The following is a 15,508-nucleotide window of genomic DNA, read 5'->3' as shown; positions in this document are numbered from 1 at the left end:
TCTTCGTAGTTGCATAAAGCCAGTCAAATTATGTAAAACCTAAATATCCGCTCTCCTCTAATTATTACATTTGAAATTGTATTTTCTACCCATTTAGTGTCTTTTAATGATTTCCCTAGTTTCTGCATACATGGCGGTGACCAGTGGCGTAATTAGGAATTTGTCTTAGGGGGGGATAAACATTTTTTTTCCACACAAAATACTTAGATTTTCAAGTACAATATCTGGGAAAACTATTTCATCAAAAATTCTTAAACTTATATATATGTACACAAAATGTATTAATAAATGTGCTTTAAAATTCTACACAATTTAGTACCTATACAATATTATAATAATTTCTTCAAAATATAAATTTTGAATATATTAAAATTAAAGTTTACTTTTAAATTTATAGATTTCCTGATATTAATTATATTTAATATATTTCGTCGTGATGTCAGCACGATAAAACATATAATTCCATAAGCTTCAAATTAATATATAAATATACACATTATATAGGCTCTGGGGGGATATATCCCCCTCATCCCCCCTTAATTACGCCCCTGGCGGTGACCGGTGAACAGATGAACAGAGCATCCACGGAAAACCGATATTTTAGAACGCGTTTTTTCGAATATAATTGAAAAAAATATTTTATTTGAACAATGAGAATACAATTTCATAAATTCAGTTATACAAAACCACCCGTATACCATCACTTGACGACAATACTGTTAATGAAAAATTTATTTTTAGAATAATAGGCCAAATATAAATATTTTTAGTTTTTAGTTTTTTACAGGAATTATTGATTTATCTTTTTTTAAATATTTTGTGAACATTTAACGAATGATATAATGAATCTTGGAATAAAAATCCCCAAAGTTTGCTTTGTAGAGTTTGAAAAGTTTACTTATATATTAATAAAACATCTTAGACGGAGACAGCAAATTTCTGTGTAACGTCCTCTCAATAAACGCGATTTCGATGTAATACCGATTGACCAATTAGTCCAGAACGTATAATATTGCTGTTAATCGCATAATCACAGATAAAGACGTTATCCACGTATCGAAATCAACATAACAGTACGATTTACAAATAATAAAATGATAAATGATCGGAACAAAATTTCTTATTATTTTTATTTTATTCGCAATATGATATTTTGTATTTTTAATACTGTTCATTATTATCATTATTATTTTTATTTCTTGCGTAATCTAACTGTGCGATCAAGATAATATTATAATAGTTATCATTCAATTTTTTTTACCATTATTAATTATTATTTTAGACAACAATACTGTATATACAAGTATACAACAGTTAGGAATAGCTTTGGGGATTTTTTTCCTGTGGATTTTTTTTCCGATTTCCATGATAATAATATCACGTTTTAAGCACACAATATGTAGTCAGTATAAGTAGTCGGTTAGTAAATTTCAAGGATTTTTTTAATATTCAAGCAACAGGTATATACACGGGATCGCGTGAGTCATAATTCGCGTTCAAATTCGATCGCTCTAAAAGAAACGGTTCGTCGGTTGGAATTACATCGTAATTTTCCACCATCGTCCATGCAATCGTCATTATCGCGATGACCCCGGTGCCCGGAAAGTCGTGTCTGGACGGAAATTCCACGAACCGCCGCCGCCGTCTGGTCTGGCAGTGCGACTGTATACACAATAAAATAATATCATATTATATTCCTTCCGGCACGTGCCGCCTGAAAACGCGAACAACACAAATAGAGCACTTCTTGAAAACTGTACGCGCAACGTCTGCGAATTTCCCGCCACCGGCGACCTCGAGTCTGGCACACGTGGCGGCGGCCCTTTTGTCCCCGTCGACACGTGCCCGTCTGGCTCGAGGGTTTTCGCGAACCGGTCCCCGTTCACGGATCGATTCCATCGCGATAAAGACGTAATAATGTACCAATAATAATTAAATCATTGTAATGAATAATTGCGTTTTATATATATAATATATATAAATGTCTCATTATTTATCGTGTTGGACACGAATTCCCGATTTCTGCGAAGGGTTGGCGTTCGGCGACGAGACTCTCTTTACGGAATTGTAATAATATTTTTGTACGACGTACGACGCAACATGTCTGCATACTGACCACACGTCGTCCGTCCGAAATTCGTCCATACCCATCATAAATGCGGGCTGCTCAGAATCCGCAGTCATAGAGGTTCGGCTGTTGATCAAAATATAATAACAGTCAAAATAATAATATCGAGCACGAATAATTGTCGAGCGATAGATTTTGCTGCGAAATAGCCCAACGATTCGGATCGACGGGAATATTGCTTACCACCCGTGATCAGATGATACGACGACGTTATGATTTAATTTAAATATATTAACATCGACATTATTTTATGATGAATTGTTTTTATAAATTTTGATCATTTTTTATATGATATAACTCTTGTTGGTATAGTGTATATAGGAATAAATATTATAATATTGGCGTATTTTTCTATTACCCTTAATTTCGGTTTGCGGTGTGTGTTTTTTGTAATTAATCTAAGACTCGAAAGTTACCCGGACATGATAATAATTTATGGTAAATGATGACAATAGGTCATTATTTTAATTGATTACAACATTTTGGCACATAACCTGAAAATGGTTCGCTGCCCACCCCTGAGGCCTGGATGTAGACGTTTAGTTGTCCACACTTCCACAGATCTAAAGTATTAACTGTGGTTATGGTACAACGACCATAATATTATAATATATGTTTTATGTTGTTGATGGTTATACATATTATGTACAATGCACTGTGCGTATTTCGGTATGATCTAAATAATAATAATCGATGTAAAAAATTTTAGTCAGCGGTAGAGAGCAGCTTGGCCCCGGGCTTGGTGTATATGAAACTTAAATATACCGATGGTTAATTACAACTGAGTACTCGCAATCCTTATCGTAAACAACTTCGGTAGTTCACAATTTTTTAAACTAGCACGCACCATTAACCCTCACCTAAAACAAAAATATTACACGGCCTCTTTTAGGGGAAATGACGGTGATCGAACGTTACTCAATATTGTGGTAGCGGCGGTGTAATTATATTTATTTATAAAAGTATAAATTGAACTTTTTAAAATTCAATAACGCCATATAATATGACAGATTAAATACCTACAAAAGAATATGACATTTATACGTATTCGATATGCATTATCAATAAGATGTTTCTGTATTTCCACATATAGTATATTTTATATGAATCTACACACACTCCTCCCAGCCCTATTCATTTATCCCTTCTAGACGGGATAATTTTCTCCTTAACATAAAATCAACATTAAAAGTAAAAATATTAAACAATAATTTGCAATACAAATTAATATTTTACAAACGATTAAATGAATATATAAATATGCTTCAATCATACGTCTTAATATTGCCATAATAACGCTATATTTCCAGTACAGAATTCACTAATATAAATATAAAAATTTCAAACAAAATACAGTTTATAGTTTTAAACAATGTCGAAAAATAAAATACAGGAAATTTTTAATGGATTTATAGTTATATTTATATTATATTTATACACGATTTCGCGTGTTTAAACTTTTAGAATAAATTCATTTTTATTTTTTAAAAATGCACAAAACAAAATATATAGGTTTTCACGAGAAAAGTAATGTTTGACTGTGAGTGTCATCATGGCCCATGGGTAAACGAAATCACATAAGAATGGTTTTAGTTTAAAAATACATTCTTTTCAATTAAAGTTTCTGTATTAAGTGGTTGCTATGTATAAAAACTTTTATAGAAATAAGTCACCTGTTCAATTGTAATAAAATAAAAAGTTAGCACGAAATCGGATTATGTTTATTTATACTTATGTTTTTTTTAAGTACCCAACTAATAAACTAATTTTAATACTTGGGAATTTCAAGTAGTAATGGTATTTTTATGGGGATTCTTATTTCTTTTTATTTGATTACCTATTACCTATTCACAAAACATGGAAAAACCCACGCCCGTTTTCAAAAAAGCCCGTGATGTGTGATTATGTTGGCTGAAATATTATTTTAACGCGATTAAATACCCTTAGAATAGGTATTAAAAATTACAATATTACTTTTATTAATTAATTTACCTATTTATCAATCTATTACTTAAAAGGTTTTCTAAATATTACCGCAAGAGCTTCCTGTCCGTCAGTGGAGTATTTAGGAATTTGTTATTGTGAGGGTTCAGAATGTTCAGATAATTTTTAAAACACAGAGTCGTGGGGTCTACGCCTCCCCAAATTACTCTATAATTAGTAACCATACCATATTTATAAGACATTTAAACATTTTTCAGATTTAATTATGTCATATAATATTGATTTATATCATGAATTTTGTAATAATAATAAAACGATAATTAATTAAAAATAATTATATAAGCTGTTTACTAGTTAACTAATAAATTGCTGACATACTCATTACTTAGTCACAGCCTCACAGGAGCATCCCCTTAGGGGAAGCGAAGGGGATGATCACCTCACCCCATAAGGTGAACCTTATTAGACCAAATTTCTTCATACCTACTAAGCTATCATAAACACGTTTTCACGGTCATGGACTCATAGAATTTTTAGAGGATATAATTTATTTTTTATTTTTTTTTAATCTAGATTTTATAGAATCTGTACATAAAAAAAAGTACAATAAGCATAAATGATGTTATTTTTTAAAATTATATATATATATATATATTAGCTTGAGTGTCTTGAGGGAAGAACCAACCACCGAAGGTGGTTATAACTATTATTGATTCATATATATTAATTTATAATAAAATATTCTGTGCTCAATTGTATTGCTACAAATGTAATATGCTCAATCGTTATTCGTTTTACGTTCAACTGTGCTTTTCCATGTAAATAAATATTAATTTTTTTTTATTCCCTCCCCAAGCCACAGCCAAGGTCTAGGGACGCCCTTGCTTAGTCAATTATTCATGATTGCAACAATTTAAAATTTATTTTTTAATGTTATCGAAAAATAATCACGATAACATATTATATGAACTGCTAACTATTTATTGCAATTAAATTTAAAAAATATTTTATTGTGATCAAATATTATTTTTTATTTAAATAAAATATACAATCTGTATAACTTAAATACAATAATTAATTTGGATAACAATTTTTACCAGACTGGACGGCTTGAGGGAAGGGAGAGTCCATTGACACTAAACATTACTACGAAACAAAATGTAATCGCCTAGTACTTAGCGCCATTTCATCAATAATTGCATCCACATTGATGGGTATGTTCTGATGAATAGACATAATAAATTAGTTAGAGAAACCTCTGTCATCGTTATAACTTATTATTTTGGGCTATCATTTAGTTAATTTTAATAATACCAAAGCGTTTGTTCAATAATTAAGAACTTCGTATTTTTCAACCATGTTCCAAATTGATAGGTACAAGAAAATCACGATATTAATCATAGACTACGATATTAATTGAAAATGTTTATAACAATCGTTTATAAAATTCCCTGTTTCGTATGAGAAATTCGTTTATCTTAACCATGTAAAACACAAAATTTAACATAATATACGAGACACGAGTCAATGGATGATTACGCCACTGCAGTGTCCGTAGTACCTACCATTGATTATAAATATTATTTATTATTAGTCATTTTTATTTTTTTGGCAGTACGTAATATATAGGTAATAGGTACTTATATAATAAATATGTATATTATAGAGTTTATCCGAGTGTAACGACAACGACATCGAATACGATCGCTCAATTTCATTTTGAGAAACTCGTGGCTTGGAACTAGCCAGTTTCAGTCGGTCGACGTTTTCGTGTTGTGTTATTAATTTGTTACAAATCCGACCACAAGAACCTCAGTCGGTACATGGAATGTGTATATTATGATGAATTTAAACATTCGAGGCGTGATATGACTTTATATTGTGGACGCGCCGTGTGAATAGCAGTATGTCCAGTACACGTATAATATAGTACCTGCGCCTATGATGTTCTTACTGTTCTTAGCATTAGATTCAACGAATATAATGCAATAACAATAAAATATTACAACATAATATTATAAATGGGCAGTAGACGGCCGAGAGTAATGATTGTCGTCTTAATCCGAAATACTTGGTTCGTTCTTAATCCTTTAGTTTGAATTCGGAATTCAATACTTCTCGGGACGGTCAACGAAAGTTTTGCGATGGTTTTACCTATATTATTATGGGGCAGATAAAAGCTGTACACAAATGCGGGTATAATACAATAATAATGATGACACTATGATATAGATATTACGGGGTATGGCCCTATTTAGATAGCAAAATAGTTTCCGTGTAAACGGAGAAAACGCGATAGACGCAATTTCACGAAAGCCGGGAGAGGGCCCTGGACTGATACAATAATGCTCGTCGTAGTCGGACGGCGTTCCTAGGAATAATAATTATCTGTTGACCGTATTATGAGCGGTATGGTGTACTTACAACTTACAGGTATTTCATAATGGCGTGTACAGTGTGTATGCCTAATTAAATTAACAAGTTTAACATGGTTTTCTGAAATACAATATTATTACGGCGTTGTTCGAACGAAAAAAACGATCGTTTAACCGAAGTATATAATATATATATACAATGAAGTATAGTCTTTGTGATTATGCATTTATAAATTATGTCTGTAACACGTATTCTTATTATACCTTTGTGTATGGATTGTAAATTCTCTAATAAAAATTGAAAAAAAATTAGGGAAATTAATTTATTATTGTCAATATATTATGTTACTAAATCATATTGTAATTAATTATTAATGAACAATGATTAATGACGTCGCAATATTTAAACAAATACTATATTATAATATCAACAAGCGAAATGAGAATCCTACAAATTATTATTAAAAAATAATTTAGTTATACAGATAATAAATAGGTACAACTATAAATATTTGGGAAATTCCAAGTTAATGATTTATAAAAAAAAAAAAACAGAAAAAAAATCGTGATTTGAACTTGAAATGCTGACATTTAAATTACTATTGTGTAATGTGTGGAAATAACTAAATCAATACTATATATTATATCGTTCGTTAAATTTCCAAATTTTCTCATTTACCTAGTAGATTGATCCTTGGGAATATTATTTTTAATTATAGGTATATATATAACGCTTTTATACAAATACAAACATACAGAATATTATCATTGAATAATATATTAGTTAGGTACCAACTCAATTCTTATTAAAATAATAATCAACGTAATGAGAAGTTAATGCATTTTGTCATAACTTATAAAGTTATGTTATAATAATTTTAAGTTTACATTATGTCATAAACTCATTGCTCGTATATTTAAACAAAAAACGACTGGTCGGGAAATTTTCCAATATTTAGAAGTGTAATTGACCCCCGAGTTATTTTCATGAGGGTAGGCATTATTGTATTTATTTGGAAATTAGAAAAAGTTCCCAGAAATTAAATGACAATAAAAAGTTACCAATCTTTAATTATGTAATTAAATTTATTCTGAGAATTATACAATATTATTCATATGTGAGTTTTTTTATACGTAAGATATATAATCAGTTCTTGGGTGTTACCGATGGGTGACTACCTTAAAAGTTGTTGTTTTTTTAAAAAAAATTATGTATATATTCTATATCAAAATTACTAAATGTGCTTGTTGTACAGATTGTTTTTGAAAAAAAAAATTAAAAAAAAAAAAAAAGATATATAATGGGTAGGTAGGATTTATATGCATTGGTATGTTTTTTTTTGCAACTTCTGATTAATTATTTTGTAAGTAATGTCCACAATTAGCTCTTGCTGAGGTAAATGGTGGTATTTTTATTTGTCATATTTTTGCATATTTTGACAAAATTAATATTTTTATACCTTTCGACTACAAAAATACAAAAAATGCATGTTTTATAGTATATTTCATTCAATTTGGAAATCATTGAAAACACCAAATCTTAACTTGGCCAAAACAAAGGACCGATCTCTGAAAAAATCTAAAATGTGTTATAAAAAAATAGCGGATTTAAAGCTATGTCTACGATATGTAATATTTTAAATGGCAACGATGTAAATGAAGATTTTCCAAATCTAACTCCTGGGGAAGTTACAAAATATAAATATGCAAAAATTACGTCATGTGATGTTGAACGGAGTTTTAGCAAATATAAAAACATACTAAGGTCTGAGTAGCTTTATCAATTTTATATCATTTAATATTTTAGAGATTCTTAGATTTTAGAATTTTTTAAATGTTTTTATATTTTAAGTGTTTACCATATTTATTTTTATTAATTGGTATTTAAAAAATTTTATAGAAAATAAGTTTTTTAAATAATATTTATTTGGTTTATTTAAGCATATTTTGATTGCATATTTTTAATAAACCAAATGCATATTTAATCATTTTTTATTGCATATAAATCCTAGCCGTAATAATGGGAAAGAAGTATTATTTATTGTTGTAAATAGTTACGTTAATAGTGTAAATGTAGGTAAGTAATATGTAATATGTAGATAGGAATGAACATAATTCGTCCAACCTTGTACAATATAGGTACTTACTATTTTTCTTTTTTCTTTTTTAATATTATGTATAAAATGTCTGAAAGCCATATTGGTGTATGTATATTCTATATAATAATATATAAAAATGGATTTCTACGTATAATATGTTCTTTATGCATTCTTAACCCTAGATTACTAACCTTATTTATTTGCCTTTATTTCTAACCATTCGTCAATATGACGAATACTATAAATATTATGAACATTTAACCATTTTTAATTGTTTTTTTCAATGAATCAAAAATATAATTTATAAAAACACAATAATTAAACTTTTGGATAACTTTATTGTAAATAATATTAGTAAAAAAAACGTTTTTCCTCATTTTTAAAATGTAAAATCGTTAAACATAAATTATAACTCTATAAAGGTATAAAATAATTATATAAGAGTAGGTAATACACAGGTTATTTAGCATTACAAATTGGACAAGTTACTATTTGATGTTCTCCACAAATATGTTTTTTACATGTTGCACATTGAGTTTTTGTCATTCGCCTTTTTTTATAGTTACAAAAAGTGCAAATTTTTCTTTTGTTGATTGATGCTGAACAGTCACTAGTCAAGCTAGATCGCTAAACGTTATCGGGATAGATATAGGACATAATATATGAGAGATACAAGGAGGGTTTAATGATATTAGATAAAATGCCTAAAAATAGCAACAATAAAATTATCAGTGTTCGTCGAATCGACGAATAGTTAGCGATCTAGGGTTAAACGATGACTGGACCGATTGCGACGACATTTGGCATACATAAATATATTAAATAAATATTTTTGAAATTAAAATGTTTTTAACATAAGCTAGATCGTAATTTACTTAGCAAAAATATTGATATTTAAAAAAATTGTAAAATTTCAAAAAATATTTTATATGAACATCTTATAGGTTCGTGTTAAAATCTAATTAATTTTCTATTGTATTTAATATTTTATTATAATAATATTATTTGGTCAATAAACTCATTTTTTGAAATTAAAATGTTTCTAACATAAATTAGATCGTAATTTACTTAAAGAAAATATTTAAATTTTTTTTAAAAAATCAGCCATATATTTGATATAAATAAGTGTTTATAAATTTTTCTTAAAATCAGATGGATTTACAAATTGGCTATATTGAATATTTCAAAAAAAATTTTATCAAATTTTAAGTTTTTTATTTTCAGTATTAAAAAATAAAAAATGTATTCTACAAATGTTACGCAAGTGTCCATGAATTATATTTAAAAGAAATTTAAAAAAAATATTGATTAGAACAAAAGTTATTTCATCTGTCAGATCTCCGTGGAACACATGCATAATAATAATATGCAATCATCACTAATTTAAAAGTGGAATTTTTAATGTTTTAAAAAAATCCAAGCACATCTGTGATGAAAAAAAATCGGAAAATTCATGCCATTTAAAATTTTCTTGACAGTAATTATATTTAATTATTATTCCTTATATTCCATAATGACTAATAAGTTAAGTTTTATCCAGTGGCCATAAGAGACAGAGGCACAGAAATTTAATAATAATACAAATATAAATTATTTAATAATGATTCATGAGCTAATAATAATTATAAAATATATTTTTTATTTTATTATTTATTACATATTTTATTAATAAAAACATATAATATGTTTTAGTATTATACTTAAAAATTAACTTTTCGAGCCTTCATTTGAGCAAACTTGTCAATTACATCTTCTAAATTCAATTGCCGTGCCCGCCTATTCTCAATGGAAATATTTGCCAAACCACTCAGTCGTTCCTCTGCCATCGTACTCCGTAAATAATTTTTTATTATTTTTAGTTTTGAGAACGATTGCTCTGCTGCTGCAACTGTAATGGGTAACGTCAAATACAAAGTAAAAGCAGTGCATACATGAGGGTATGTTGTTGTAAGAGGAGAATGTTCAATTAATAACATTTCTGCAATTTCTTTTGTTGTTTTTGAATTTTTCAATACATGATCGAAAAGATAGAATCTGATGAACAAAGTCTGGAGAAATATCGTGATTATACTTTTTTTGTAGTATTTCTTTAATCTCGTCGTTTAGTTCTGATAATGAGATAGGTTGTAAGCATTTAAAAAAGTGAGAAACGTAATTTAAACTTTGAAATCTACGTTCCATTTCGTTGTTCTACGATCAAGTGTTATTTCCAGGTGATTTTAATCTTTGGTCTTCACAAAGCTCATCAAAAAACATTTTTTTTTTTTGCTATACCTTTGGTTTTTAAATGTTGGTGTTATGCCCTATGTTTTCGAAAGATTTGTAGCTTCTGTGAAAAATTCCGAAAAATTTCCTCTTATAATTTTCAAATTACTTGTTAATGTTTGTAGTAGTCCTGTAGCTTTGTGAAGATCAATATCTCTCTGTTGTAACAATTGTGAGACACCATCTATTTTTCTTAGTATATCACTTAAAAATACCAACGTTAATACAAAGCTGAAACTTTCAAGACTTTTTACAAGTAGTTTAGCTTCTGAAATTTCATTTTTATTTTTAGACAATAATATTATTTTTGTTAAAGCTTTTAAAATATTTAGAAATTTAAATCGAATAGGAGAAATAGCTTGATGGCATGATGACCACCTGGTAGAGCAAACTTTTTTAAGTGTTACTCCACCAACTGGTAAAATGTCAGTTAAAATTTTCCAGCGTTTTCCACTTAACGCAAAATAAACATATAGTTTTTGTATAATGGCAAAAAAATTTTGAATTTCAATTGAGGCAGTCATAGTATCATTTAAAACCAAGTTCAAATTATGGGCGTTACAGTGAATATACTCTGCAAGAAATGAGCTTTTATTTTTGTTTGGACACCGTTATTTTCGTTTCGTATTTTAGATCAAATTTTTTTCTACGTAAATATAATTTTTAAAAAAAATGTTCAGTATTTTTTTTTTTATGTAATATTGTTTTACGTCTTTTAAAAAATCTCATTTACACTCATACTAGTACTTAACTCCTTATTTATAAATCCTTACTTAAACCCATGTGGACATATGGACTGCAATTATGGGGAAACGCAAAAAAGTCCAATCTAAACAAAATACAAACTTTCCAAAATCTAGCGCTTCGTAAATTATTAAATGCCCCTCCCTATGTATCTAATCATACTATTCATTCACATTTAAAAATGCCTCTAGTGCATGATGAAGCAAAAATTTATTATAAACGTTTCCACCACCACTTATTATCTCACCCCAATCCCCTCGTTAGAAATCTCTCTACCCCAAATATCCCCGGAAACCCTCCAAGAAGGTTAAAACGTAAATGGTGCCGTGACTTGCTTATATAAATCAAGTACTAAATAATTAAGTATACTAAAAAAAAAAAAAAAAAACGAGCGAGAGTGTCATTAATGGGTGGCTGCTCTCATCAAACGTAACATGTACTATATAATTTATTGTAAACTCTTTTTACTATTAATATTAATTGTTTTGATACCTTATATATTTTCTGTTTCACATTTACTCATTGTGCCTAAGGTATAGATCGTAAATTTCTTTAAAAAAAAAATTTTTTAAAAAAATGTAATATTGTATAACAAAGGTCCTGTGGCCCCCGACTTCGACACACCTAGGGGGCCCCGGCCTAAATACGCCCCTGGTTTTATCATTGATTGTACTATTAATTATTTTTATAATCAATGGTTTTAATAAACATAAGGCAATGACCTGTACCGTCGTACCTATTCTATATTTTAAAATGTTCTCATAAAATAAACTCATAATTATTGATTTCTGTACGTAAATGTTTAATTGGAAACCATTCTGTAACTTCTAAGTTGAAGATTATAGAATTTTTTTGTTAGACACCAAAAACACCTTACTAAAAATCGGTCAGAAACAAAAAATCTTGAATATAACATAATAATTATTAATTATATTTAAAAAAAAAAAACATTGTAAAAACTAGAAATTAGTCACTTCGTTCAGAATCTATTGATTTTTAGTATTATATTCTAAGATTAAATATTGAAGTACCTACAATAAGTGAATAAATTCTTAAGCCAACATAATTAGTTAATAGTTAGCCAAAATAAATTTGAATAAAAAAAATATAGGCACAAAGAAGGAAACAAGATAAATGATTTTCATATATTTAATTTTGTACAACCTCTTTGCGTCTCAGAAACATCAAACAGCTGATGTTATCATCGTGTTATCACTTATCAGCAAAAGCTAAATTATTTTGATGAAATATGGCATTGCACTATCGGTTACTGGTTAGCTTTAGTTGAAAAAACGTGTTCTTTTTAGTTACTATAAAATTTAATAAGTTCGGCCAAAATTCTCATTAAATTGTTTGATATAAAATGTCAAAATTGACCAAGTTTTTCGTCGGGAATCTGCCGTGGACAGTCAGCAGCCGAGAACTCCGTAAATATTTTGCATCATTCGGCCACGTTGCTACCGCAGACGTATTGTTCGACCACTCTACTGGTTTGTCGAAGGGATACGGATTTGTTCAGTTTTCTACACCAGGTGGATACGAAAGCGTTTTAAACAATGACAAACATGAATTAGAGGGGCAAACATTGATTCTTAAAAAAGCTGATTATCAATAATCATTGTCTCTTACAAGCAAAATTCCTTTTTTTTTATATATATATATAATATACCTATTAGTGTATAATATAGTTTAAGTAATGGATTTTAATTTTGAAGATTTATCTGCTCAGTTTGATAAAGCCGTCTCTTTTATTTCTGGATCTAATTTATCTGATGTTGACACACAGCTTAGATTGTATGGATTTTATAAGCAAGCGATAGAAGGTGTATGTACTCTACCAAAACCTCCAATATATGATATGAAAGGTCGTAAGAAGTGGTATGCCTGGTCAGAAATGGGTTCAATGTCTAAAAACGAAGCTATGGCTTCATACATAAATTTAGTGAGGACTATAAATCCAAACATAGAAACAGAAAAAACCTCGGAAAAAACTGGATGGGTGACGGTAAGTACATTTGCCAATGATGAAGAACCTCTGTCGGAAAACGAAAAAACTATTAGTGATTGGGTTAAAGAAGGAGACTTAGACAAAATAAAGACTTTTATAGGTAATATAAATATTCATGATTGTATGGGAATGGCACCGATTCACTGGGCTTCAGATCGTGGTGATTTGGACATTTTGAAATGTTTAGTAGAAAATCATTCAGCTGATGTTAATTTTCAAGATAATACGGGCCAAACAGCTTTACATTACGCTGTATCTTGTAGTCACGAAGAGATATGCAAATATTTGGTTATTGCTGGTGCAAGAATAAATATTCAAGACGAGGATGGAATTACTGCCCTAGACATGTGTTCGGATGAAAAATTAAAATCATTATTGTCAATAAATTAAATCTATGTCTATACACAGTTCAATGTATATAATTCTAATCACAAAATGTTAAAACAAAATTAAATATTATTGTATGTAAGAACAAAATGTAGTATGTGTTATGTAATATTTTTTAAAATAAATAAATAAAAAACATTTTTTTAATTTTTTTATTTTCATTAAATAAATAACAATTGATAATAAATAATTTCAAAAATTATGACCTCAATATGAGAAATTATAAAAAGGTCAATTAAGTTACATAATATAAATATATAATTAAAATAAAATACACGTATTGGTACAAACCACAAAATTTCCCATTTTGTATGTATCTTGCCTACACTTAAGATAATTATAATATTAGGTGTCAATGTTAGTTATTTATTTAATAATAATACCCCTAAAGTGAAAAATACTACTAAACATTTTATGAATAACACTTATAAAAATTCACAATCTAGGTTTACAATAGTCAATAAAACTAAAATATTGTTATTCAAATCTGAATTTAATTTAAAAAAGGGTTTATATATTTGCTTACAAATTGAACTTATAAATAGTTTATACATTTAAAAAAATTGGTTTTATATTATAAAACAGGTGGTAAAAAGTGATGCAAATAGTACATAATTTAAATATATATTAACAATTGCATTAAGTAATACTAAGTAGAACAACACATTAGTGTTTTGACTTAACAATGTACATAGTCAATCTTTAAAAATAAATATAAAATTGACAAACTAAATTTTTGTTGAAATTTACAGAATTGGTGTAGTTAGTCAAAAAAATTAATTGCCAGCATTTTAACTTGTATTTGTAAAACATTAGTTGATTGAAGTTGGAAACGTTAATATGTTAGCATTAAATTATGCAGTTATAATTGACATAGAATGTTTTGAAGTATACATTGATAGTTGAGTTAAATCTGATGGAATATAATGTTGGTAATTGTATGTAATGTTGTAGGTCGTTGTCGTATACGTAGATATTGTCCATTGTCAGAATAAATTGTGTTTATAAGTTTTGTTGTTACAATCATGTAAATTTATTGTTTATTTACTATATTTTCAAAATCAAGTTACATGTAGTTAGTTTGTACATTTTTAGATGGTAAAAAATAAGTTATCATTCAATTAAATATGTGTTGTGTTTCAGTAAAACAACCAATGGTTACTAAATAATATAAATTAATATTTGTCATACCACTCATATCCACAATAATTTATTCAAGTATCACAAGTTATTGGTTACCCACAGCTTGGGAATTGTTTCAAAAATCAATAAGAATTAAATTGTACATTATTATAGTAATATAATAATAATAATATAATAATATATAATAATAATATTATTATTATATGTTGTTTTACGCACATAATTGTTTAAATTAACTAATTAAAGTTTAAACTATGTGTTGTGATAGGTAATTAAAAATTAATTGTTAACCATGTCGTAATAATGTTTATGTTAACAATGTAGGTAACTTGTGTCTTAATGTCATTCGGTAGGTACCATGCAGTTTTTCTTTTAAGTTACAGAGGTTTTTAAAATCATAATGGTAAGTGTATTT

General features: G+C 28.1%; 2 protein-coding genes across 2 annotated transcripts; both read left to right on the top strand.

Moving 5' to 3' along the window:
• The first annotated feature begins 12,803 nt into the window (after positions 1-12,803).
• Positions 12,804-13,193, top strand: LOC107168316 (SRA stem-loop-interacting RNA-binding protein, mitochondrial-like). Its single transcript, XM_015517683.2, has one exon. The coding sequence runs from the start codon at positions 12,919-12,921 to the stop codon at positions 13,168-13,170; it is 252 nt and encodes an 83-aa protein (XP_015373169.1). The 5' UTR covers positions 12,804-12,918; the 3' UTR covers positions 13,171-13,193.
• A 58-nt stretch (positions 13,194-13,251) lies between these two features.
• LOC107168315 (acyl-CoA-binding domain-containing protein 6-like) lies at positions 13,252-14,097 on the top strand. The gene has a single exon (XM_015517682.2). The coding sequence runs from the start codon at positions 13,252-13,254 to the stop codon at positions 13,951-13,953; it is 702 nt and encodes a 233-aa protein (XP_015373168.1). The 3' UTR covers positions 13,954-14,097.
• The last annotated feature ends 1,411 nt before the right edge of the window (positions 14,098-15,508 follow it).

Source organism: Diuraphis noxia, unplaced genomic scaffold (assembly GCF_037042655.1).
Source record: "Diuraphis noxia isolate RWA-SAM2 unplaced genomic scaffold, SU_Dnox_SAM2 contig0004, whole genome shotgun sequence".
NCBI lineage: Eukaryota > Metazoa > Arthropoda > Insecta > Hemiptera > Aphididae > Diuraphis > Diuraphis noxia.
This window is presented reverse-complemented; position numbering and strand designations above follow the sequence as displayed.